At 51.6% G+C, this 26,776-nt stretch overlaps 4 protein-coding genes across 4 annotated transcripts; 3 read left to right on the top strand and 1 right to left on the bottom strand.

Annotated features, from left to right (window-relative positions):
• Window positions 1-1,378: 1,378 nt before the first annotated feature.
• Window positions 1,379-3,667, bottom strand: LOC100908360 (uncharacterized). The gene is made up of 2 exons (XM_018639412.2): window positions 2,828-3,667; window positions 1,379-2,645 (listed from the first exon to the last, which is right to left on the bottom strand). Exons 1-2 carry the CDS (start codon window positions 3,665-3,667, stop codon window positions 1,473-1,475), a joined length of 2,013 nt encoding a protein of 670 aa, XP_018494928.2. The 3' UTR covers window positions 1,379-1,472.
• Window positions 3,668-6,850: 3,183 nt separating this feature from the next.
• On the top strand, window positions 6,851-10,007 carry LOC100905769 (calreticulin). Its single transcript, XM_003742988.2, has 2 exons — window positions 6,851-7,015; window positions 8,329-10,007. The coding sequence occupies exons 1-2, from the start codon at window positions 6,931-6,933 to the stop codon at window positions 9,444-9,446; spliced, it is 1,203 nt and encodes a 400-aa protein (XP_003743036.1). The 5' UTR covers window positions 6,851-6,930; the 3' UTR covers window positions 9,447-10,007.
• Window positions 10,008-11,765: 1,758 nt separating this feature from the next.
• On the top strand, window positions 11,766-13,338 carry LOC100908218 (carbonic anhydrase 2-like). The gene is made up of 6 exons (XM_029111379.1): window positions 11,766-11,820; window positions 11,941-12,223; window positions 12,339-12,504; window positions 12,635-12,808; window positions 12,987-13,148; window positions 13,294-13,338. Exons 1-6 carry the CDS (start codon window positions 11,766-11,768, stop codon window positions 13,336-13,338), a joined length of 885 nt encoding a protein of 294 aa, XP_028967212.1.
• Window positions 13,339-14,399: 1,061 nt separating this feature from the next.
• LOC100905624 (mpv17-like protein) lies at window positions 14,400-16,333 on the top strand. Its single transcript, XM_003742987.2, has 5 exons — window positions 14,400-14,621; window positions 15,057-15,217; window positions 15,331-15,401; window positions 15,541-15,669; window positions 15,932-16,333. The coding sequence occupies exons 1-5, from the start codon at window positions 14,458-14,460 to the stop codon at window positions 16,001-16,003; spliced, it is 597 nt and encodes a 198-aa protein (XP_003743035.1). The 5' UTR covers window positions 14,400-14,457; the 3' UTR covers window positions 16,004-16,333.
• The last annotated feature ends 10,443 nt before the right edge of the window (window positions 16,334-26,776 follow it).

Raw genomic sequence — 26,776 nt, 5'->3', positions numbered from 1 at the left:
CCTCGCTGTCTTGATCCCCCTTCTTCCAAACACTCCACCAGCTGAGTGTTCTCACCAAGAACTAAAGCACGCGCTCTCCGCAATCCGTGCGTGGAGGATCTAATATTCAGCATCAGGTATCCGCATGAAGAGAGAGCCTCGGTTTCCTCGAAACCGCAGACGTCTTTAACGCGGTGACCTTGTTGCTCGAGACCGCATTACTTTCGCTTTGCGAATCGTGACTGAGCACGATACGCCTAGACCGATTGAATTCCACGGCCGTCGGATTGGTTATTGGCAACAATCATTTTTGAGAATTATTTCCTCGTAGACTTTAAATGTGGTTGGAGGAGCCGCTCGATCAAAGAGAATAGTTCGATCGTCAGATAAGCTTTCGGAGAAGTGGGGCACTGAAGGAAGAACGGTCGGTCTTTCATGCTGAAGGAGGTGGAATGCGTCTCCGTGGAGTTCGTTCAATTCCTTCACTCTCCTCGAGCATACTCGAGCGCGAAATTTTCCGCTTCGGTGTGATCAGGATGAAAATCAGGCGAGGTATCCTGCGAGAATTTCCGCGAGAATATCGACTCTTGCTCCTTCGGCGATTCGGAAAAGCTAGGAAGGCGAGACACAGGACGATGATCCCATATCCTTTTTTTCCCGGCAGTGACCGAACGAGGTCATCATACGCATGTCCTACCGCGGAGAAAGGTTACGAAGGAAGTGATGCGGAGGACATATCCTCGGCTGTTCGGAGCTGGCCATCCGGTATGACCGGGACCGCTGGGGCCTCTGGCGCTCTCCGGGCCGTCGGGTCCCAAGTGACTCTTCCGAACACTTCCGGTTTTCTGAGGAGACGCTCGCTGATTGCGAGAGTGGTTCTGATGAAGCAAGCGAGTTCGAAGAACTTATATTCTTATCCCTCCTTGGTCCGGTAGGAAGTCCGATCTCGGAATGCGCATCTCGATTGATCGAGAATCGGGCTGTGATTCACAGCCTCCCCGCAGAAGTTCCTCCCCGTTCTGAGGTGTACCGTCAGCACCCATCGGTGCCAAGGTGTGGCCGCTCAGCCCCTCAAGCCGAGCGTGCGCTTCCCGATGAATTTGTCCAGGCTTCAACAGTCCAAAACGGAATAACTGATCAAAAGATCCAGTCAATTATTGGAAAGCTCACGTTCCGATCAGAAGATGCTGCTCAAATCAATATTTTATTTCTGCTAGAGGTATCGATGCCTGTGTTTCGGCACGAAGTCAACAAGACGACAAGATACAGCATAAAGGCTCAAAATCTTCCCTCAATCAACCTCTCGTAAATCGTCGTATAACGACAGGGAAACACGATGAACATGCGTAAGCACTTTGTAATGATGAGACATTATCTAAGCTTGTGCGGAAATCGTCATACATAGTCAGTCATCATATGTATCAAGCTCACCCACGGGATCACTTCGGCAGTCGAGAAGCACCGCCTGTCCAAACATAGACTTCGACGTTCGCTCAATCCATATCCGGAACATGCCCCAAGCGCGCCGGTGGGAGAGCGAACCACAATTCATCGGGGTCGCGGGGGAACAGCCCGCTCCCCACGACACCGTCGAAATACTTCATTCGCCATTCAGCCACTTTCCGGGAATTCATTCGGGTGCGACCGAAATTGGTCAAGTATTTCTCACAGTAAGAATGCATGTACTTCTCCAGAACTGTCGTGTCGTAGTGGATGTTGTAATAACCGGGCAGTAGAATGAAACTCTTCGCTCCATTGGGAACTTCGAAGTTGATCAAGTGCTCCGTACGACAGGCTTTCTCATTGAGACGGAATATATGCAGGCGGCCTTCGTGGGCCCAGAGAAAATGAAGTTGTTCTCGGATGAAGTACATTTCGATATTGAACGCAACAAGTTCGTTGCAACATGAGTTCCGCAGTCTGTTCAGGTCGACGGGGTAATCCGCAATCCACTTCTGCTCGCTCAAGCTGTACACCCTTATTTTATCGAAATGCGAGAACGGCTGACTGAAATCGTGAAGTTGTGGGGGACATTCACTGTAGTCGAAAACATAGAGCTTGTCCTTCTGTCGTGCCATCTGAATATATTTGGGCGTGCAATCATCAGGTGCGGGTAATAGCCGCAAGGTGTCCCCCCTGGCCGTGTAAACCGCTATTACAGAATCGATCGTCAGCACGCAGATGAAATCCGACGAGTAGATCATACGGCGCGCCCTTAGCATGGCGACGGAGCTCGCGAGAGGCATACGGAGAGTTATCAAATTGTCATTGGCATCGAACCTACATCGCAAGACTTCGCATCGGTGCGAATCCTGGTTTGATCGCTGGCTCAGGAAAAATACCTCCCCCAAGTAGTCGACCCCGATTACGCTTTGCGATTCGAGAACATCCCTGGGACCCTCAAAGACAGTCGCGACGGTCTTGACCTCCACCCCCGACTCCTTCACGGTGATCTTCTTTGCTGACAACGGGGGAGCTGTGCTGGAGAAGACATGATTAGCGTAAGCGACGTAGAAACCGGTGGGCTCCTTTATCTTGAGATCGTGCCGACTCTGATTGTTCCGATCACTCAGAGTTCGAACTCCTCCGTCAGCGTTCAGCGTCAAAGTTCTGATCGTCGCTACCATTTTGCCATCCGAGACGTGCGAAGATGCCTGGCTGTCACTCTGGAAATCGGTTCAAAGCATTAGGAGCGCATACGGACACCGCTTTCATTTGAAATGGAAAGATGGCATACATATTATATGATCCTCGACTGGACGGTCGCAACAGAGGCCCCGAAGGGAACAGCCGGGAACTTGGAAAACTCGGCTGACACAGATCTATCGAGGCCCCCTTTGACGCATACCGTTTTTTCCAGGAGCCAGAACATTGTTATGTTGGCCTCGTTCCCGGCTCTGCCACGCAGTTGCTCTTCGTCGATCTCGTCAATGAAGTCAATGTGGTCGGCGATCATTGAGAAGTGCTTTGTGTCCTTGAAGAAAGGAACGAAAAACGCAGCCTTGTCGAAAGCTCGTAATGTCAGACGAGGTTTTCGAATTGTATTCAGCAAGACGAGTCTCCGTTGGGTGTCGAGCTTCCAATGATTGCAGTAGTCCTGGACGAAACCTAGAACCTGGTCTTCGCATCTCGACTTCAGCTCATCTCGTCGGAGCTGCGCGGCGACCACGTCGAAAGTCAGGTCGAGCATGCGTTCGCTGATAAGGTGTTCGTCGATGAGCTGTTGACAGGTATCGGCCATCGGCGGGTAGATCCGACTCAGGAAGACCTCACTGATGTCTTTTTGATCGAGGTTTAGGAAGTCGGTCTCGAGGTAATTGCTCACAGCTTCTGTCAGCCACTGGCACTGGAAGCGGACTCCGAGCTGCACCAGCGAGAGAAAAGAATCCGAACCGACGATAACCTTGCCGGTACAGATGCAATTCAGGAACCTTTCCAGTGAAGTCGAATCGATGTCGGTGAACTCCACTGTGTTTTTCTGCTGCTCTGTCATTCCGGAGCCACACAGAGCGGCGAAGTAGTCACTCTGCGACACCAGAGCACTGGAATTCACCCGGAACTTGACCTTATCTGAGGATACGAGGGTCCAGTCATGGTGGCCCGGACGCTCCGCGACGAACGTGTGGAGCTCGGCGCCATTCGGGTTCTCGTATTCTCTACAGGGTTTCCCGATCGAAACCGTCGACATCTTACGCACTCAATCGTCCGAGTTCGCATCAGCGGCACTTTGAGACGTATTTGTGCGCGACGAAAAGAGAAACTTGCACTTGTTCCTCGCCGCTGCCAAATACGTCCCGCCTTTTCCCCAGCTGTGTCCAGGATTCGGTCTCTCCCGAAACGCACATGGAGAAGGATGATAGTAGTGATTTCTGTTTGTGTTCCTCGTCTCCCCAACTGGATTCTGGGAGAGGTTCAGATTATGCCCATGGAAGCGAGTCCCGAAGGTCCCTTCGCGAAGTCAGGCCCGGAAAAAGTATCGCCTCGGAGTCTCGCGCATGGGCTACGCGAACGATAAACGAATCGAAATGTCTCGATTTAGCTGCGAGGGACCGGGGAGTAGTAAACGTTTTCCTCCGACCTCGAGCGAACGGTCCTCTCCCCGAAGAGAACAGATCTGAATACTTCCTAATACATCCGGCGGCACCGTTTGTGTCCGAGTGCAATCGCTCCATCCAGAGTACCTCGATTCCGTGCGGATGTGGAAATATATGACCATATAGAAAATGGTTATACGGCGTATTCATCTCCCAGATCTCCATACCGGCATGAAATCGATCAGTGCTCCCCCGAAAAACGCTGCGTGCCCTGGAATAAAAAAATCCCGGAAATCGGAAATCTCTCGAATTCGTTTTTCTGACCTGGGGAAAACACCGCCAATCGAACAAATATTGTGGCTCTTGCATCCCATTATCCCGAGCGCTATTGCTACCATCATAGAGGAAGTGCGGCGGACGCACATATTGAATGGAATCGGAGCGCGTTCATCCCCTATGCCATCGAGTTGATAGCAGTCTTCAGGTTCGAGTGATCGACTTTGATCAGTGATCAGATTAAATCTGATCTTGGAATCGCGATACCTGGCCCGTCAAGATGGATGTCCGGTATGAGCGTTCCACATAGTGGCTGTTTTGATGCGCGCAGGGGACATGAGAATCGCAGCGGGGATGGTTCGGACTTTCGAAAAACACTGCAGCGGCACCTCTCAAAAAGATTCCAACAATTTACGGAATCTAAGGTATGAGATTACGATTGAACTGAACATCAGGACAAAAGGTTCAATATCCGTCTTCCGAGTAAATTTCGACAAAGAGCCGTCCGGGTCAATAGAAATCTCGAAATAAATCATATCTCGAGGCTTGATTGCAGCGCCGCTACCAGTTAGCTAGACGGAGTTCTGTGCTTTGGGCGACGACATGCAGTCAACTATACTTCTAAAGGCCCATGCGCTCGTTTTCCGATCCATTGGGTATCCTTTCTGCCTTGAATGGTGAATCGTGAATCGGGAACAGGCATTGGCCGCAATGCTGAGAATTTCTTTGACATGGTTGCTCATTACTCATCAACGCTATCAGGTCTTCAGCTCCAAGGGACTGGAAAAGTTCTCCATTTAGAGAATCCCAGCAGTCTTCGGCGCGCGAGGTTAGCGAACTTATTACAAGTTCGCTGTGTGAATGGCGTGGATTTACTCAGAGATTAGTCTACAACGAAAGTTTCGGGCTGGGATTGGCATACAACGTCCACGCTGCACCGCTCGAATAGAAACCAGAAGCTGTGAGCGGCTTTAACGACAAGGGCGGTTCTGAATGAGAATGCTTGGGAGCTTCGTTTCTTGCTTATATCACGCTCGGAGTTCTCAGGATGAGCGTATCAAACGTTGATGACGATTTCCCTGAGTACATCGGAGCGGAATCGTTGAGGCCCTGATCATCGACCGGGCCTACCGAACCGGCAGCGAGAACTCCACCGCCCTGCATGGTGGGCGATTGAATTTGTCTAATAATTCACTCATATGGCGAGATTTCCGGAATCCGCTATCAGCTAGTCCGACTCCCGACAACCCCGTGATTTCTCACCCTGTTCCCCCCCCCGAAATCCGGGAATCATGTTTTTAGAATATTCATCTTCTCTGCCGCGGATCCTCTCATTGTCAGAGCATGGAAATTTCTCCTCTCAGATGGTTTCTTGATCCGTCAATGAGATGGGTTCCCTGACTTCCCCGAGATGTTCTCGCTCGCGCCCGATCGATGGCCGTATCCCAGGGATTTGTCGCACAGTTCATTCTCCGAGACCGCAAGGTTATCCTCCGACACACGCGGTGAATCCATTCGAGAAATCAGTCACAGATATCCGTGGGGATTCCCACCGAGGAGTATCTCGTAATTTTCCTTAAAAAATCACGGAGACGATGCTTGACTCTCTCGATCGCCCCTCTAATTACGCTGGGGAAGGATATCACTAATGATTGACCGTCAGAATCCGAAATTCCCGTAGATCTGGGAGCTCGCCGGATGAGACCTTGGCTCGAGCTCAAGCCTTTGGCTCCGAAACGCCGTGAATTCTGACCGGTGCCCCGAGGGGTCATTATTATGAGGCATCGAGGAAATACCGTCTAACTGCGTTGACATTTCTCGAACTGGAGATGCACCGCTATCGGGGCACATGGGGTGGACTTCCCTGCGGAAGCGAACCGTGTCGCCGTATGTCACGGAGCGAAAATGGGCAAATGCGGAGCGATCCGAGCAACGAGGGCGAGGTACATACATTGTGAGATGTGATGCGTGAAACCCCTATTCATAACATCCCCCTCGGATCTACCAGCGCGTCAGTTTCTCTCTTCGATCCGTTCTTGTGAGTGAGTGAGAAACTCCCATCGAGAATGTCGTCCTTCTGAAGGCGAAACTGGTTATCGCACCTGTGACGCGCCTTCCAACCATCGCGCAGGGGCATCGTCCTCCGACACCGTCGTCGGCGCGGCCGAAGCGGAATAATCGCAGTCGCTTCGAACCGCGCCAAATTTTTGAAAACTCAGACCCTCTGCTAAGGAGACAGCAACATAATCTTCAGTGGAGACAACCGGCACGATAGGCGACCGAGCCGGAGTCGTCGCGAGGCTCTCCGTCCGTTCGAATTCGATTTCTTGTTCCGCCACCGGAGATTCCGGATGACACCCATCCCTGGGTCGATCCTGATTTCTGAGGATTCGGGAAAGCGACTCTCGAGGAGCCTCATCGCTCATTTCGTAGACGGCCCGAGTTGTCCGCATTGAGCGAGGTCTGCTATGTGACGCGGCTCCGTGTTCGTACGCGATTGGCTGAATGTGGACCAATCAGCTCCTTCCATGTCGATCCCCTGAAGCCGACAGCGCTGTCACAGAGTCAGCAGCAGACCGACACGGAGGGACACAGGCTGTGTGGTTAACCATCCCGTAGGACTTGTCCCCTGTTACGAAGTATGAAGTACTTCATCTTCGCCGCCCTCGTGGCGTTAGCGCTCGCCGACCCTTCGGTCTATTTCAAGGAAGAGTTTCTAGATGGAGGTAAGGAGAACTTTCTCATTAATTCGGGAAACTGTGGATGCGTGCTCCCTCCGCCTCCTTCGGCGATGCCGGCCCCACGCGCTGCTCGTTTAGGAAACTTTCTACGCTCAGTTCGTGGGGAAGCCCCGAAGTCTCCGCGTCGATGATTGCGTGCTGATAACGCTCGTAGTTTCGGATGGGTTTGAAGTCAACTCGAGCTCCGGAACAAATCGATTCCAAAACTCTTGGGCAGGCTTCGCACTCTCGAGACCGCTACCGTGGGCGTATGTTGTCACTGAAGCACACATGAATCAAGTCAGCTGTCTGGCTTCAATTCAATCTCGTTTTGTCGAGACATGAGCCCCATGAAGTTTCCCCAACATTGAATACGAGTTTCGTGACTGCGCAGATTGCGGGGGGAACCGCATCGTGTTCATGCGGTGGTCGAACATTCGCGAATCGTTGTCGACGTGGCGTCATGGACGCCCCCAACGAGAGTTTTGAGATTGATTCTTGACTGTATGCTCAGATGAACGGCATGCGAATGGTCAAGAACGCTCCTCAAGCCGACTTGGTCGTTCAATTTGAAAGCGCTGCTCTCACCAGCCTGAACATGGCGATGTTATTATCAACATTTCTAGTCCCTTGCTCGCTCGTCCGCACGTTCGTTCGCTTGCTTGCTGCGAGGACAATGACCTTTTTTGGCCTCCTGTTTTCATGAACTCTGATGGGACATGGCATGCCGTACGTGTGAATGATCGTGCTGTATAGTTTTCAAAACGATATCATTCTCGCGTGGGGGAAAACCAATTAGAAAAACTCCTGCTTGAGGGATTTGAGTAAAGAGCAGGCTTCGAGGGAACTCGACCGACTGCCGATCGATACGGATCGTCAACTCGGTGGTTCGGGGAGAAAGCAGTGCGCGGAAACCAGCACCGCAGTCAGGCGAAAGTCCCTGGTCAGACTTCTGCTGTCAAGTGAAATTATTGCGGTCGTTTTGAAGCGCGGTTAATCGAGAGACTGTCAAGCGCACGTTTGCTCCAGTCTAAACACGCCATCAGTGTCCCTCTGGAGCTCCCGCTCTCTGGAGAGGAAGTGGCAAGATCTCGAGCTAGCCGCGAAACATTCCCTAGAGGCCTATCTATCGATGCTTTATATGCTTGGCGATGAGCCTCCGGGTTTTTTGGGGGAATACCTCGGATCGGAGAATCGGGGCGTCATCCGCGAGCCGCGACTCACATCTGGAGGATCAGTCCAACGCTAACGTTCTCTCCTTGGCTCTCTTCTCTTCCGAAAATTTTGCGGCTTAAGCTGATCGCAGGTTTCCTTTCCAGCTGGCTGGGAGGACCGCTGGGTGCAGTCCACCTTCAAAGGCGACCTACAGGGAAAATTCGTCTTGAATGCTGGTAAATGGTACGGCGATGCGGAGAAGGACAAGGGACTACAAACGTCCGAGGACGCCAGGTTCTACGGGGCCTCGGCCAAGTTTGAAGCCTTCAGCAATAAGGACAAGCCTCTGGTCATTCAATTCACCGTCAAACACGAGCAGAACATCGACTGCGGCGGCGGTTACGTGAAGCTCTTCAACTGTGACCTCGACCAGGAGCAGATGCACGGCGATTCTCCTTACGCGATCATGTTCGGTCCCGACATCTGCGGACCTGGAACCAAGAAAGTACACGTCATCTTCAACTACAAGGGCAAGAACTTCCTGATCAACAAGGACATCCGATGCAAAGACGACGTCTTCACCCATCTGTACACGCTCATCGTGAATCCCGATCAGACGTACGAGGTTCGCATCGATAACGAGAAGGTCGAATCCGGCGAACTCGAGAAGGATTGGGATTTCCTCCCGCCGAAGACCATCAAGGACCCCGAAGCCAAGAAGCCCGCCGACTGGGACGATCAGGAGAAAATCGACGATCCCGAGGACACGAAACCCGACGGCTGGGACCAGCCCGAGTACATCCCCGATCCCGATGCGAAGAAACCCGAAGATTGGGACGACGAGATGGACGGTGAATGGGAACCCCCTCAGATCAACAATCCCGAGCACAAGGGAGAATGGTCTCCAAAGAAGATCGATAACCCCAACTACCAGGGAGTCTGGATTCATCCCGAGATCGAAAACCCTGAGTATCAACCCGATGATGAGATCTATCTCCAGAAAGAGATCTGCCACGTTGGTTTCGATTTGTGGCAAGTGAAGTCTGGATCCATCTTCGATAACATTCTCATTACCGACGATGCCGACTACGCTCGGGAGTACGGAGACGAAACCTGGGGCGTAACTAAAGACGCCGAGAAGCAGGCCAAGGACGCCTTCGACAGTGCCGAGAAGGCAAAGGAGGAGGAAGCCACCAAGAAGGAGAAGGAGGAGACAGAGAAGGACAACCAAGACGTCGATGATGACGACGACGCCGACGACAAGGAGCACGATGAATTGTAAAGAGTATCCTTCGAAGTCAAATTTTTGAAGGGCTTTTCAGAACAACATTGATGAACACTTACACATACACACACACACCCTCCGCGAACAGGGACGAACAGAAACATTCACACACATGTGAGAGAAGTCGTACAGGAGAATTGACTAGTTTCTTCGCGTACAAGAACATATTATTATTAAATTAATTAAAGTCAACAGCCCCCGGTTATTTTATGGGAATCGCGAAGCAAGAAGAGGATCAAGAATCGTCGCCGCATCGAAACGGGGCTGCTCGCGGAAATCTCTATAAATATAAATACGGTATATATATTGGACGAACAAAGCATGCAGAAAAACGGTGAAAATTCCAATCGGTTCTCCAGACTCAGCCCTTCCTCTGGGCTCGGTGAGAAAAGACCTTGCGACCTGCTCTCTTCGTAATGTCATAAATATTTCCAGTTGTAAATACATTTTAGGCAAATGAAAAACGAAACTACACTGCGAAACACGAGGAATCTGTTTTGGTAACATCTACGAGCGGAAGGAGTAAGAGCAATTTAAATAAACGGTGCTACCGTGTTTGGATGCGGAGTCTCATTACTCAGAATCTCTCAATTATCCTTCTCCTCCCTAAAAACTCTCGGGGAACTTCATCAGGTAGTGGATGACGGTTATCTCATAAATTACGATTTATCAAGGTCTTCAATATCGAGCGCGTCCCGAATGGCGGAACATTTGTTGATCCTGAGATTTACTCTCTATTCGATGCATTGAAGCAAAGCGGAATTCAGAACGCCAAACATATCCAGGTGGAAATCGATACTGATCGATGACTCGCTAGGTTCGCCGGACTCATTCGGAAGCTCGGCGCGACGTTCGAAACCGTTTTCGTCCGAGAGTCCAACCCGGTTCATGACTAGATTGATCAAGAGCCTGCCCGACAATGCGAGGATCCACGTGAGGCTCCGAACCCTTAAGTTTTCATGAGACCCCTATCGCAAATTTTGATTGTTGTCGCGGGATCAGGACCATATGATAACTGGATAAGTGGAGCGGAGTATACCGAGTGACAGACCGAACACGATCCCGTCCGATTCTGCCTCCGCTCAAATGGAATCAGAGTCGGAATGACGCTCCCGCAGCGGTGCCCATTCATTTTATCCTGCGACGCGCGTGAGATGAGCGGATCTCCCCCAATGAGCTCCATGACACCTTCCCGTCATGAGATTTGATGAATCGATGCTTCTCACGATGCCATCGGCAATCATTAGGAGGACGTTCCGCTCGGATCGGATCTCACTTGCACTCATTCGCCAGTGATTTGTCTCTATTTGAGCAGCTATATTCATCAAATCAACATTGATTGAGATCAGTCATTGGATCTCCACCAAGCCTACTCAGATGAGATCTTGAATCGCGCCTCGGGAAAGATGATAACTCAATTCCATGCGAGAGAACGCTGCCACTATCAGCCACATCGGTTCTTGGGGCTCATTAGGATGTTCGACCGATCGTCTTCTCCTCCGGAGTGACGGGTTTCAACATTCCAGCCTCAATAATAATTCATGGAAGTGGATAGCGCACTGACAGAGAACCTAAAATTTCAATCCCGTGATTCGTTCCGCGGGAATAACACCTGATTCAATTTCTCCATCTCCATGGTCATTCGGCACCACGCGTCTCTCCTTTCAACCTTGAGGTCATTAGCCTTGCCTCGGCCCCTGGAGTCGCTGGTCCACGGTGGATTCTGCCCGGAGCGGAAACACGAACCTCTACCTATTGTCGTCAGTTCCCCATAAAGTCATCGCTATTAGGTCCGAACACGGCCTCGCTAATCAGACGCAATGATCTTGAATCATGACGCTGGCGCAGACTGGACATCTCAGATTCGATCTTTCGTGAAAATCGAAATCAAGGTCTCTCTCCGAAAGTGATAAGGTCTGAGGTCTGCTATGGAATCATGCGAATCTTCTAGAGCGCCTGCATGTGGATCCATGAGTCAATACAGCCGCGAGCTTCTTGTGGCTCTTGACTGAGTGAGACTTTCGGCGCCGTTGCCTCGCATACCCTCGTGGTTCGAAACAAGAACTCAAGCTGGCCTTGGGTGTTAGCGAGTTTGTCCAGCTGGCGATAACATCGACGACTATGAGGAAACGAAGTCCATTAGATGGCTTCAGTCTTCGGGAAAGCTCCTGTGGAGAGTGCATAGTCTGGAGTGAGAAGCTGCTCGGAGGAAAGACCAGAAACTCAAAGGAGATAGTTTTCGGTGGCCGACCTCAGTCTGAATAATGTCTCCAGAGTGAAGACATCAGAGGGCGCGACGGAGTCTCCGAACGGAAGATGACAGCAGGAGGTGTTGCCTTCTCAGTTATTGTGACTTTGTTCCAATCGAGCAGTGAGTTGAGCCCGGAGGCTCGTGGTGCATTCTCGCATATCGCTGATCATTGAAAAACGAACCAAATCAGACCGCCCCCTTTTCCCTGTTCTTCTGACCACTCGATACCCTCCTCCTCAGTTTGTGCCAATTACAAGGGTCTCTTCTATGGAAGGGACTGGGGCTACGAGCAGAGTATCGCGCCGAGAGCCTGGCAGAGTAAGTTTCCTGCTTGCGCGGGTGCACGACAATCCCCGATCAACATTGATTTATCGCATGTTGTCGTGAACTCCTCTCTTGGACGGATACTTCTACACGGGTTTAAAGATAAACGTGTGTACAACGTCAAGAATATTGGATCGACAGTGCTCTTGTTGCCTATGATAGCCGACCCGCCGATCGGACTGGTGAACGGAGATGACAGGTATCGACACTAGCGAATATCGTTCGGCGACTACATTCGAGACTTTCAACTCCAAACTCCGTTCCGGAGAAGCCCTCCGCCTAAAATTCCGGTAAATCATATCGCCTCCCCGCAGATATCATTTGCACAGCGTTCATTTCCATTGGACCTCCGAGCATGCGATCAATGGGCAGTACTACTCACTTGAATGTCACATGTTGATGTTCAATGAAAAATACGCGGATCTTTACAAAGCCTTCGAGTACCCCGACGGTCTCGAGGTCGTTTCGACACTCTTTGCGGTAAGTCACCTCGGATGGAAGTCGGGGACTGTAGCTCCGCTCGACAGAGGTACCTTCCGTTCGCATACTTTCAGCTTCGAGTTCGACTGAACAATACGGAGAACACTTGTGTAGACTTCTTCCTCAACAGCTTTCGCCCTACTCGAACAATCCCAGGCTGGCAGTGCTCACCGACGCTGTTGCTCACATTCTGGAGCCTGAGTTCTCGATCAACGTCACAATGGCACTCGAGGATATATTGCCCAACCACATCTCGGCATATTTCCGCTACTACGGCTCATTGACGGTTCCCCCGTGTGACGAGGTCAGTGCAGGCGTGAGTTGCTGGAAAGCCCCTAAGAGTGATCGGGAATGACTCAGCCGACGCGACGGAGGTTCACTCAGATTTCGACTTCTCAGAATGAAGGAGCTTCACAAGCTCTATTCAGTCTCGTCGCTTCTTGTCGAGGGATTTTCTGTGAATATTTATATTTCGTCGACAGATCGTCACGTGGACCCTCTTCTATCCGCCCACTTTCATTGGTCCTAAGCAGCTGCGTCTTTTCCGCTATTTGCATCGATTGTCGCTTAACGATAAGCTTGATAGCTGGAAGAAACTCGATAACATTCGACCATTGCAGCCCTTGAATGACCGAGCAGTTCAGGTGGGGATAAGGTTTTCTTTCTCAAAGCTTGCCCTTGGACATCAGTGTGCCTTGGAATTAGGGGATGAAATTTTGCGGTATCAGGGAGGGATATCCTGGAGTTTCTCCAAGATGTAGTCCATCTCAGATATCATCTTTACCTCAGATGTACACTACGAGCAGCTACGCGCCGCTTTACGCCGCAGGCTGAAAGGAGATCCCTGTTGCTGCGTCGCGTCGTGAGTAGAGCACGGCCGCCCACAAGAGCCGGTCGGGCTCAGGTTTGTGCGCGAACGTGGAGGACATCGAGTATTGAGTATCGCGAACGGTCATGGCGTGAGTCGCTAAAAGTGCTGAGTAAATGGCCATGGGGTGTCGAGAATACCGGAAGCCATGCTTTATCCGGTGTAGAATAAGTATAATGATGTACTGCGTTGCATCATGATTCTCCAATGTCGGGAAGGCAATGCGACTCTTGAGAACCTCTCCACACACTCGGAACGAATCTGTAAATATCCGGGAAGCCTGCAAAACTCATTCTGTAAAATGATGATATCAGACCTGCGGTTATCATGTATAATCACAAAGTCATCTGATATAACCAAGAGATCTCAGTAAAAATCGTCCTCATCACAGGTTGACTAGTTCATACACTGCAGTCTAGAGAATTTTATTCGTGGAACGGAATCGATTTCTGAGAAGAGATTCCGAGTTTCGGAATCAGAGGGTTTCGATCTCAATGTTGAGCTCGATAGACCCTCAATCGGTCGAAAAAAAGGCGGAAATCACGGCTGATTGGATTCCGTAATACATGAAGTTCGCTGTACCCACACTTCATAATTCGATAATTGTGATGCTTACTCCGGGGACCAATCGAGCAGAAACTGACTTCATTCCTAGTTGGAGCTCAATCTGAGCTCCATGTTCCACCGAGAGTTCCCAGTCCAGATGAGACTTGCTCACAACATCCGATCAGCCAATCAGCCTCCTCACCCCTACTGGATGCGGGAGTCTCCGTGGGTGAGCGCGTCACTGCGTGGTCAGTTATGTATTTTATGTCAGCTCTCAGCCGAGGACTTCCGTGGGGGTCATTGCCCTCAGAATAGGGATTCGGCTCCTAGTTCTTGCTTTCTGATGAGGTATGCAATGCGCAGAACCTGCTCGTTCCCCACGATTGATTGAGGCACTCGTTTCACACTGCGCATGCGTCGCCGTAGCGTCAAAGAGGGAAAGACTACGTCGCGAGCAGCAAGGTTGAATCCATCCGATGGCTCGCGATGTGTCTCCAGTCGCCGCGTTCGAGAGTAGAATAACACATAGTTCAGGCACGATGTCAGGGGTGTTCAGCAAAATTAGCGCGATTTTCCGTAGGCGGCCGCTGCTTTCGAACGTGGCCGCCTACACGTCGATGATTTGCACGGCGGAGTTCACTCAACAGACTATCCTCAAACGATACGATCCAGAAAGAAAATACGACTTCTCCGTCGTAGCAAGGTGAGCTCTTCTGTCATTTACGGTGTCACCGGGATTCAATTCGGGCTGTCAGCTGCATTGCCGTATTAATCATCTGGCAATCTGCTCCGCGAAAGCGCGCAAGTTCTCCGCCTGGCCCACATTCCAACAGAACGAAGGATTATTGCATAGAATATCGCCTGCATTCGAGAAATCGAGTCGGATCCCGATTCTTACGTGGATTCGTTTGTCGACCTGAAGTTTCTTGGGAGCGACTCCCGAGGTCTCGGACACTTGATGCACGTATGCTTCCTTGACCCGACACTCGCGCTCGGGACCCCATCGGCGCGAGACGGCTCTTATTCTTACTCACCTATATTTTCTGCTTAATTGAACAAGAGGGGGTGGGCTCCTTGATGATAATCAGTGCATTGAGCAGCAGCCTCGATCATTATTGACATGCAAAAAAAAATCCAGATACGCGATCATCGGCACATGTATATATGGACCATCATTATTCTACTTCTACCGAGCCCTTGATAAAGCTTTGCCGGCGACTACAGTCGCCGTATCGCTCCAAAAAGCTCTAATCGACCAAGCTCTCTTGTCGTCCACAATGTTGGTCGCCTTCTACACAGGTAATAAACGATGATGATGATAACTGATGAATTTCCAGAATCGAATCGTGGAGATTATTTATTTTTGAACAAAAAAGTAGAAAAGCTGATCGGAATCTATTCCCCCATTCAAGCGATGAGCGTGCTGGAGGGGAAAGAGGATGTCTTCGCTGAAATGAAAGCGAAATGGTGGCCCACCTACAAAGTAAGGAGGGGGAAAGAATGCGAGATCTGACCCTATCTTGGAATGATAGTGTTCTGTTTTCGCGTAGGAGGATCGATGCCACGCTCTTGTCTCCCCATAGGACGGAGTAATCTCGTTAACTCATGTATTCGCATTCCAGCTCTCTTGTCTCTTCTGGATACCTGTGCAATGCTGCAATTTCCTCTTCATGCCTCCAGCAGCCCGGGTGGTCACGGTCGGAGCCTGTTCGTTCGTTTGGGTGAACATTCTGTGCGTCTGCAAGAGAAATGCAAGTTCATTGGAGACTCGTACTGCGCTACTCTATTTGCGCCTTTTCTGAGCCTCATCGCAGCCTGTGACGACCATCCGTATATATGTATATTTCGTGAGCGATTCTCGCCGACGATTTCCCCCGTCCTAGAACTCTGTTGTAGGGGAATCGTTCCCCCACACCTCTCTCTCAGTTCCGCCGCTGGTCCATAATCAATTTGAGCAAGAAGAGATCATTCGAAACCCGTAAATCACACTGAACGCCGAAACGCTTATTTCAGTCGAGTGTTCCTGGCGCCAAGGAGCACGCAGCGGCGATGGATGCGATTTCGCACACTGTTAAGGCCCCATAAGACAATATCGTATCCCTCGACTTTGGGAGACCATTTGCGGAGGGCAAACGCAGCCCCCATCCGATACTGGAGTGCGACTCCGGGATTACTTCGCACCGATCAAATTGATGCTCCTGCGTCCATGATTCGTTATGAGCGATTTCGGGACGTCGTTTTGTATGCCCCGATGAGAAGTGCTCAAGCAACAGGAAGCTCCGTGTACATACCCTCCTGTTCGCCTCATGCTCGGGGCAGTACACATCAGGGAGTTTACTCCTTCGTGGAATCCGCCCCATTCCCGTGGCTTTGCTACCGGATCTCCCTGTTATCTCCATTCGTACGAATAAACTGTGTCTTGACGAGTGCATGGGGGATTAATTGTCCTCCGGTGTCAGAAGTTCATGATCTGACGATTTTTCATCTAATGCAGCACTGACCATTCGAGTCGCTGCCCCCGTCGATGTCTGATATACCCCTCGCCAGAAAGGTCTGATTTCCGAAACGACGGCACACATTGTGGAGCGACGGCTGAGAAGAGAATGACGGCCCAAGAAAACGCGGAATACCTGCTCGAAGCTCCGGTCAGGTCCTGAAACTGTCACAAGTCGTAAAATCGTTCACGTTCTTCGCGAAGCGACAAGAGATTTCAGTCGTCTCGCGATAGGAGCACTTCATCGACTTCGATACTGACTAATTCCTTTGCTGAATAACAAGAAGACTTCTCACATAATTTGTTTCATCTTGGAAGAGCAGAGCAATTTCTCGTGTAGTTCCTGGAACGATTTGTAGTCAGTATTAATTATTAGAGAAAATCAGTCTAACCGCTTTCGCCAGAAGGCACTGTTCTTAGTTGGGTTTTGATTCGAGTGAATTCTGGCTTCCTGGACTCGTCGCCGGTAGCAAGACCTTATCACTCCGTAACCGATACAATGAGGGTGATCTTCTAATCAGATAAATCACTGAAGTGAGGTCAGGGAATTGTATTATACGACGAGGTTCGTCTTCGCTACCATTTAGAAGGATGAACTGTTTGGGAATTAAAAAAATTCTCGTCGTCAGTCAATTCCGCTTCATTTTTCCGGCTCCATCATGATCCTCAGGCAAGTGTGAGTCCACCACTCTCCTTGTGGGGTCACCATCGGCCCTCTGTTTGAATTTCCACAGCCTCCTTCCCCCATTCGTCAAACGAGGTGCGAAAAAGTTTGAAATGCAAGAGTGTGTTCGAAACTGCGGAACTCCGGTGTCAGGAAGGGGATAATCGCTCGAGGAGAAGACCCGTACCGGACCCTGCGGTCGACGTACACTACCCCGTACGATACGTCCGATCCTCATTAGCCGAATTTCGTCTTGCTGGTGACTTCGATTCTGTTGCTACCGGTGCCGAGCTCGCGTCAGGAGCCGGCGGTTGGTAAGTTTGGCGTCGAGCAAGCGAGCGAACGAGCTATGACAAAGTCGCTCTGGCGGTCGCGGCAAGGCGTCGGCGAGCGAGCGAGCGAGTGGAATAGCGAGGGTTGTGGAGCCGGGGTCTGTGCCGGGGCAGCGGCCGCCGCGGCAAGGGCCCGTTCAGTCAGTCCCGGTCGAAAGCGGTTAGCGGAAGCCACGCGGCTGCCGTGCAAGTGTGTGCTCAGTGTACCTCCTGTGCTGGTGTCAAACTGTCCGTGTTATAGAGCGTCTCCGTACTCCGTCTCTCTACTTCACCTCGTCGTGTAATTCTTGCGTTACGGACGCTTCGGTAGGTGTCTCGATTCATTTTTCCAGATTTGATCGCGAACGCGCTCCGCTCGCGGGGGTCAGTGCCTCCTGTCGGGCTGTGGTCCAGAAAGCCGCGAGAGGTTGTGGGCCGAGCGACCGCACTTCCAAGATCCGGAGAGTCCCTTGGAGAGCTTTTGCTTCAAAACAGGTTGTCGTGACGGCTCGGTGTGACCCGATCTCGGCCCGGGCTCCGAGAACCTCACGCGAGTCGACGTAGCCCCTTTTCCGGGTGGGGACGGTGAACAGTATTCTAGTTGGTTGAGATCTACGTCTACCCCGACGTACTTAAGTAGCATGAATCGGAAAACGGAACACAGGTGGGTGAATTCGAAGCAAATCCGCTCTGCTGTTACCAGGTCTGACGGCTGCGTGCGGCTGCTGAGCGACTGACGGCAACGTTGCCAGCAGTCAGTCAGTCAGTCAACCAGCCGGCCGGTCGGTCGGCTTCAAGAGCTTCGGGACGCTGACCCAGCATCGCTGCTCCCGGGACTCCAGAAACGAAGGAGCTTTCTTGTGTTAGGTGTGTGTGCGAAAGAGTGAGTGACGACCGACTGACTGTTCCTCTGTGACTTGTTGTCGGATCAATTGTTGCTCCGGAGAGCTCGCGTGCGTGCTCGCCGCGAATTTCCCCCGCGAGTGGGCGGAATCAACGGGTACTCGTAGTGTACTCTACGGGCTCCAAGATCGAGTTTTCCCGGGATCAATTGGCGGAATTCCACATTCGCATGCTCACCGAGCTGGGTCAATTGGTGTTTCGGAGCTCCTCGTTCCTTTCCTACTGGAAAGGAAAAATTTTCGGCTGCTCCGCCATACTCTCGAATCGAGAGACGCGGTAGGTCGCGAGTTGTCCCGCTACCGCGCACAGAATTGGGTCCAGCGACCTCCCGGACGCTCCATTTTGTTCGGCAGGTGGATATCACGCCTACGGCTGCGCCTACTCATCCGGAGTGGCCAGTCTGACTACACACCAATAACGCTCATTGTGGCAGCCAACAATGCTGGTTTCGATCTGACTTCATTCGGCGGTACCGGGCGCAAGAAGTCGGGCTCTAATGAGACTAGAACCCTCCGAGGAATGGGAGACTGAGAAATGGAGTGTCCGGGGAGTCACAGTCGACACCCCAAGAGTTCAAGGGTTGACATTGAAGTCCCCCGCGGGGAATTGATTCCTTGATATTGATATATTCCGTGATCGGCATCAAAGGCTTTGGTCGTCCTGAGACCGGTCACGTTCCGCGAAGAGGTCACCCATGTAGAATTGAAATCGTTGCACAATTGCCGATTCGACGCGGTCATTAGTGCAATTTCAAAATCGAAGCGCAAACTTTACCATTGAACAAAAGAGCGTCACAAGGATCGGAGCGAGCCTACGGAAGAACAATGCCAAAAGAACACGCCATGCCACGCGAGAACCGTCTCGAAATTGTGACCCACAGAAAAACCGGCCGTCAAGCAACACTGTCAGCTATCAGGAACTTTTCAGAAGTTACTGCACGCGTTTTCTGTGCTTGCTTTCCTTCCAGCGCCTCCCGCCCTCAAACTTGAGCGCTCATCGTTTCTGACCTGGCAGAAGAAGTCGTTTGCGGAAGGTTTTCGAAGCTTTTCGAAAAATTCGGAACTTCTGTTAGCTGAGAGCTGGGATGAAGTCGATGATGCTGAAGATCGCAAATTAAAGAAAACATCAGAGTGAGAAACACGCTGAATTGCTTTTCGAGCGGATGCAGAAGCGATGCGCTTAGCCTGGGAACTCTATGGACGAGAAAGGGTCTCTGACTGAGATTCTCATGTGGTCGATCAGTGAGGAAGGGGGGCTCACGAAACAAGCTCGCTCTCAGTCCGTGAGGACTCCGACGGGTCTTTGCGACAGACTGGCCGCTCTATGACTGCTGCAGTTCAGTGTGGCTCTCACTCAGTACTGGAGAGACCGGTTTTTGAGCCAGACCTTTGCATCATTGATCGAACGGTCTTTCTCCCGACGAATTTTCGGATTTTAGACACGAGAGCGCTTCTCAGCCCTGCCGATGGAGCCACAAAGCTCTATCGTGGGCCCTGAGAGGCTGGAGGGTCTTAACTCTATCGGAATCCCGGCCCGTACCTTCGCGGACTTGGGTGCTCGAAAGCGAATATCTCCAACCTTCGGATTTCTATTTTCGATTCCGGGATGGGAATTTATTTGCAGGAGGAGGCTCCCTAATAAGCTTTATCAAGCATCTATTTATGTGGAACGTCGAATGACCGGACCGAACGCGGTTAATTCGTGCAAGTCCGCCGGACTTCCCTTGGAATCTCGCTCCCGTGACCCCAAAGAAATTCTGTGGCATGGGGAGTCGTTCACCGATCTCGCGTCGAACCTCCCTGTTCACCGAGCGAGAATCCGTTGCCTTGGAAGACATTGATTCTATGCACCGTTTGTAGAGAAGATCGCGAGGAGTAAAATTCTTCCCTCTGTAGATCGAAGCGTTCAGTTCTCGGTGGAAACTTGTGAAAATTCCCACTTCTGACGATTCCGTGGCAAACGAGGAATTCTCTTGTCGATCCGACTGCGATGTGGACGTGAAGAGTGTCCTACTACGTCTTCTGATTTTGCACGGGCTTGCCTGACTCCATACGACGATCCCGGTGCTTGGACCGAGTGTCGTTTTTTGGGGCGATACGCGCAGCGTGTTCTCTCGACGCCAATTTTCATCGACAGCGGCCACACAATCATCATCATGGTCGTAGTTGTGGCAGTCGTCGAAGTGATTGGCTGTGGTGGCGGTGATGGCCTGGTTCGTCCTGTGCCAAGGGAGTCTTGGTGGTGCGCAATGCTCAGGCTGACTCGGCGTCAGCGCTCGAGGGAACGCCGTGACCCTGATTCGGTGTTCTGAAGGGCCACGCGTCGGTTCTGTGTGGTCTGTCTGGCGCATCTCTGCCGTCGAGCTGCTCTTGGCCGGAGCGACTCATGGCCCGCGTTTCGAACACTTTGGCAACGGGTCGCTCGGCAACGCTGCTACAAACTGGGTTGCCGAGAAGCGGACGTTGACGTTACCCCAACCAACTGCCTAACAGATGTTTCAAGAGCAGATAGAAGCAGCCGATTTCAGAGAGAAGCCCCGACAGCACCTGAAAGATAGATGACGGACGGACGGACGAGCGAACGAACTTGTCGACTAAGCGCTAGAAACCCACGGTGCACTGCAGCCGTGAATAGCTAAGAGCGTACCGGCGCCTGGGCTCGGCGGGGCACCTGCTCCGTCTCGCTCCTGATTCTCACAAAACTCGGGGCGCTGGATTGTTTTCCTGTCGAATACTGCGGAAGTCGAGTGACTGTCTCTCCCTCAGAGGTCCGAGCGAGGTCCGATGAGGTCGCCCCCCCCCCCTTCGTCGAGAGAAGAAAAATTCTGCCGACAGCTATGAAGAGCCCATGACCGGAGCGGTGGCGTTCGAAGTATTCCAAATGAATGAATGGAAGACGCGGATCACGCCGAAGACCGTAGAACATGCCAACAACGACAGCGCCAACGACAGCAGCAAAATTGACGGCCAGCTGAAACTGTTGTTGAGAGATGAAGTTCCTCGTGTTGGCAAACGCGGCCGTTCGATTCGCTCGTGATTGACCCAGTAGACAGACTAGCGATGGTAAGCGATGATGGCTGGCTGGCTGGTTGGCTGCCGTCTTACCGCTCCGTTCATTCTCGCTCGGCGGCCGAACGAAGACGCTGCATCGAGTGAAGACTAGACCATGGGATGAATGTTATATCCGACTAGCGCCACAGCAACGGCTGCTGGAGCGGCGGCGGCGGCGGCGAGCGGACGAACGGCTTCGATGACACACTTACTCACAACATTCCACGCGGCCGCTCCATTGAGACTAGTCTTCCGATAATGAATACCGCCAATCAATCGGACTCATGTTTTTCGCCTCTTGGTACTGATCTGCGAGCGGTCACTTCTTCGGGAGTTCTCCCCATGCTCCCCGCGGAAATCACCAACTGGTGGGACCGGCGCCGTAACGGTACTTCTCAGGGGTCGTAGACCTCAACCGTTATGTCCAAGAGTGACATCAGAAGGTAGATTCCGCTCCCGCGCCTCACTCACGAGCGCGTTCGGCGCAGGCAACGCGAGGCGGACAGAAATTGATGAGCGAGCTTTTGAGCTCGTTTGAGATTCGAAGAGATCGAGATGCGAGACATGAATAATGAATACTTACGGTGAGGGAAAATTCTAGAAACTCTTCTTCCCCAAATAATTTGGTCGGATGACCGACGCCACCACTGCCTGAGACTCGCTTTGTGCGAAACTCTGCGAGGACGTATCCGGGGACCGCGAGCGCCTGGTGGTTTGCCCCAAACCAAACGAATCATTTGGGATCCGCGATTGAAATGCCTCACTCGAAACAGTTTCGAATTGCGACCGATAACGAGCAGCGTGACCTACTCTTGGCTCACGAAAATTTCCAGAACAATCTGCGATGAGCGGCGAGGTTTTTGAAAATCTTATCGTGAGAAAATCGAGAGGGGAACTTCAGGGTCCCAGAGTGCTGGCGGATTTGTTCCCGAATTTTCACCGAGCAGAACATTTGTAGTCGGTAGAAGGGCTCTCGGTCCAATTGAATAATCGGAGGAGCCCTGGAATAAGCCCCGGACAGGCTTTTCCTCAACGTCCGAGGATAAATCGCGGGCCGATCAGACGATGCCCGACCGCTGATCAGAAGCTGGAGCTCGGCTGCTGAGCCGTCATGAGAGCTTCACTGGTAGAGACACCTGCTCGGTCAGCTCGTCGGAGTGTGAAGATATTCGGAATCGAGCCACGGCTCGAGACACGGTGACCCGAGCTTATGGAAAACAAATTAAGGGACGAGCTGACTCGTAGGCGCAGTAGAAAGATGTAAAAACTAGAATCTTAAGGCGGGCCGGCCAGAAACTGCTTGGTTTCTCGGATAATGACTCGTGCTTCCTGGTGCATCGTCAAAGCAATTGACCGAAGAGCCTTCCGAGATTCACCACCGGCACAACTGTTAATCTTCGGAGATGCTCAGCACGACTGACTCGCTCGTAAACGAGTCTTGGTGTCACCAACTCTGATATAATCAGCGAGTCGGTTCTACTTCGCGAACGCGCATTTCGACTGCCCGGCCGGCCCGGTGGGAGTGAAGCGAGTCAGTCGGAAGTCACCGGGCGGAGTATCCACCAGGTCCGAGTCATTTCAAGATGCAAGCAGGCTCGTCATAAGGAGAGCGGCCCGGGCAGATTAGGCGATCTTCTGCGTGTGGGCTGGCATCGCGATTTATGTCGACCGTCCGGTTTAATTTCAACCTCTGGCACTCGTCGGGAACATGCAAAACTCTTCGAGAGATGGAAACACAGCCGCTCTCGATATCGAAGCAGCGGGAAATAGTCTGACGTGGTGGGCGCGTTGGTTATCGAGCTCACTTAGAAGAAGCGGCGCGCGGCCACAAAAAAGAAAATCGAGATTTTCCCAAGCACGTTTCCAGTCTTAGCCATGCGGTTGCCACATATGCTCTCGTATATGCATATACGCTCGCTCTAAGCTACGGATCAGCCCAGAAAGGAAACTCTAAACGCTGCCTCTCTCTTTCAGGTCTGCATGTTGGGCTTTATCCAGTGTGGATAACTCGTCGTAAAGTAGTGGTCGTCGTCTGTATTCGCTCCTCGTTCACCCCACCCAGCTTCAACCTGCCCGAAAACGAGGAAAGCTCCGATATGAGGTCTCCACAACAGACTCCTATAACTCAAGAGGCGATCGGGTAAGCGCAACGATCTGGGTTAGCCGTCGAGGAGTCTCTTCGCACGTTCATGATCAACAAGGGTCCCGCATTGAGAAAATGAAAATCGAGGAATAGATCCCGAGTCAGTATTCCTCTAAGGGGGATATTTCATTCACAATCCACTGGAAGACTGTCGATCGCTGACAGTGACGGGGAGCGTAGAATTCGATACCCCACACGCTGTAGGTAGAGCATCGGATTCCCCATTCTCGCCTCATTTTCTTCTTCCCTGCAATTCTCCTTCCGTTCGTGCCCGCGGAGCCGCGGGCTCAGAACGAGGTCAGCTCCTTACATATCGGTGTTGTAAAAGATACTCCCTTCTCTGCGATTCGGCGTCAACAAACATTCTCGCTCACCCGCACTCATTCGCCTACTAGCTGTTTCTCCCGATCGCTCATCCATTCGTTCGCTCACATTCACGTCAACAGACGCATTCTTGTCCCAACGCACGGGAGCTTCGGAGGGCGAGACTTATCGAATGGGGAGAAAACTATCAACACGGATTTTTTTCTCGCTCGCTTCCATGACGTTTCTTTTTTGACGCGTGGCGAAAGCTTCGAGACAACAGAGAAACTTCTCTGTGCTAGGTTAGACTAGGCGACCTGGAAAGCAGTCCATTTAGATATCGCTTGCTCCGCCTCTTCGTCGATTTGTTGTTCTTTCGCTATATTGCCGATGATTGAAGCGCTCGGCCGACCGTTGGTAGGTTTGTTCGACGCGGCGTTCAGATGAGATGAAACTGCGACTCGCTGTAAGGAAACAGTACAATTGCAAAAAAGCACGGAAAAGCGCCACGTTGTCCAGAAATTTCCGGAGATTCATCCGCGCCGCTGCGGCGCTTACGCGTAAAGTGGATCAGCTGTCACAGGAGGCAAGTGGTTCTGGGTTCTGCGTGGCCGCAGCTGAAGGGGCCGTCGCCGAAGAAAATGCTGAACCCGGATCATCAATACGGCTTCAGTATCGCTTCCGTGAATGACTCTTTGATTCTTTGAATGAAGGCACAAGCACGATTCGCTCCAGGAAATAAAAATCAGCGTCCATGTCCGCGAAGATGTCAATTACCGAAAGCGCTTGATTAGGAAAAAATCACATGAAGAGCTCGAAGCTTGTCTTGGAAGGACAGAACATGAGATAGAGGGCCTATCGGGGGCTTGCAATCCGATCTAAACCTCGAGACTTGCGGATACGGTGATTCTAAAATGGCGAGATGGGGCTTTCCGAGGAGTGTGAATCGGGAAAATTGTGCAATCAGCGGAATACGAGAAAATACTCGTCAAAGCTTTCAAAGAATCCCGATTTCCTCTTCGCTCCGGCTCACTTGTCAAACTTTGTCAAAGTGTCGACCGATCGGGGCTGCATATCTGACATCTCGCGACGCGTCGCATGTCCGCAGCAGGCGATACGGTACGTCGTCGGCGACGTATTCTGGCAGAAAGTATGCAACGTCCGCGCGTAGTCGTCGTTTCGTCCCCCTGGGCGATGGCCGAGTTCCGTCTTCGCAGCCCAATCAAGAGCTCCTTCAGATATCGAAGATTTCGCTGTCCGTGTGTTTGTTCAAATGAGCCAGCGGATGAGCCGGACAACGATGCGTCGATTCCGCTCGATGCTTTCACAGTTATTGAGTTCTGCCATATTTCCGTACCGAAGATTTTACGCTAAGCGGAGCGGAGCTCGCTCAGTCCAAGTTCGTGTAAATCGGCAAGAAACCCGATCGGGTAAGGATCCGAACCCTCGGGATTGGCAGAGTTGGGAACACGGGTTCGTTTGAAATCGATTCACGCTGCTCTCCTCATCGATTTTCTCTGGATACAGCCGATGGAGAGATTGGAAAACGTGGAAAATCGTGGTCGACGCGACCGATTTCTTGAGACCAATAGTGTCAGCACCACATGAAGATGATGATGATGTCTCTATTGTGAGTGGATTGAACTCCACAAGCATGTCCATAGGAGCTATAGACTATAGAACTCTCGTTGTACTATTTGATGAACGAGAACTTGTGCCTCGGGTTTCATTCGAGGCAGACTGGCGGCGGCAGGTTGGCCGGCAACTGGATGGCCGGCAAGCAGGCGAGCCGACAGAGGCAGAATAGCTGCTTGACTTCAGAAAACGAAGTCGGCTCAACCGCGCCACCACCGCCACCACGGAACGCGCTTCTGACCGCGGCAGAGAGTTCAACGACCTCAGTCACAGAAGTAGAACAAATCGCAACGACCCAAGAAGACCCAGCAGAGGAGCCCAAGGGTTCAGGCTGCTGGCGAAGACGCGGCGGCGGGCACACGGGCGAAAAAAAATAATGAAAGCTGAGCGTTATCGGCTCGCTCGCGACCCTCGTCGATTGACAACATTTGCTCTGCTCTTTGATGACTATTTCCCTCGAAATTATTTACTCGATGACGTCCCCCGTGAGAATACGGGGCCCGAGCCGAATAGGAAGGAGATCGCGCAATTTACCGGGAATATATTCCAAGTCCCTCGGAACACCTCCATTCATGATTAATTCGATTCACATGCTCATTGTCCAACGCTCATGTGTGTATTCGACGAGATGACGTTATCGGAGCGAGTAGCGGAATCCAGAATATCGTGTTCGACCGAACTGCGATTTCAGAAGCAGCCGACAGCTGCAATTCATTCGTTGACAGCTCGTAGTGGCAATCAATGCTCTTCTCCTCCTCCTGAAAGTTTCTGTCCCATGCTCTCGTTTTGATAATAATCAACTAATACGGGACGGAGTGATATCGGAATTCATTCGATATGGGATGTCGAGAATTCAGCCTGAAATCTTCTAAAAGCGCACGGCAAAGATCAGAGCTCCGGAGTCGGAAGAGCGAGAGGAAAAACGAAAAAAAGCGCGGATTCATTCCTGCGCTGCAGTGTGAGTTCCAATGACGGCCAACGCCAGGGCTGGCGAGCGCTCTACGCGCGGCTATTCCTCGCGGGTTAAAGTCCCGGTCATTCGAAGCGGCGAGGGTAAGCGAGCCAAGAATGTGTGTCACGGGAATTCTCGCTCCGCGAATCCTGTAACCATTGATTGTAACAAGAGGGAAACATCTTGAAAAACTAAAATTTCTCAAAAGTCTACAAACCCTCTTCTGCCGTCAATCCAGAAGACGTTGGCTGGTCGTCCAGCCGCTCTGCGAGCTAGCGGACTGACTGACTGACCGTCCATCCGTCTGTTCGTCTGATCGCTTGTCCGACCGACCGACCGGCAACAAGGGCTGCTCTTTCGGCCGTCCCAAATCTCTCAATCATTGGAAGGATTTTGCACCGCT

This window comes from Galendromus occidentalis, unplaced genomic scaffold (genome assembly GCF_000255335.2).
Source record: "Galendromus occidentalis unplaced genomic scaffold, Mocc_1.1 scf7180000077437, whole genome shotgun sequence".
Classification (NCBI taxonomy): Eukaryota; Metazoa; Arthropoda; class Arachnida; order Mesostigmata; family Phytoseiidae; genus Galendromus; species Galendromus occidentalis.
This window is presented reverse-complemented; position numbering and strand designations above follow the sequence as displayed.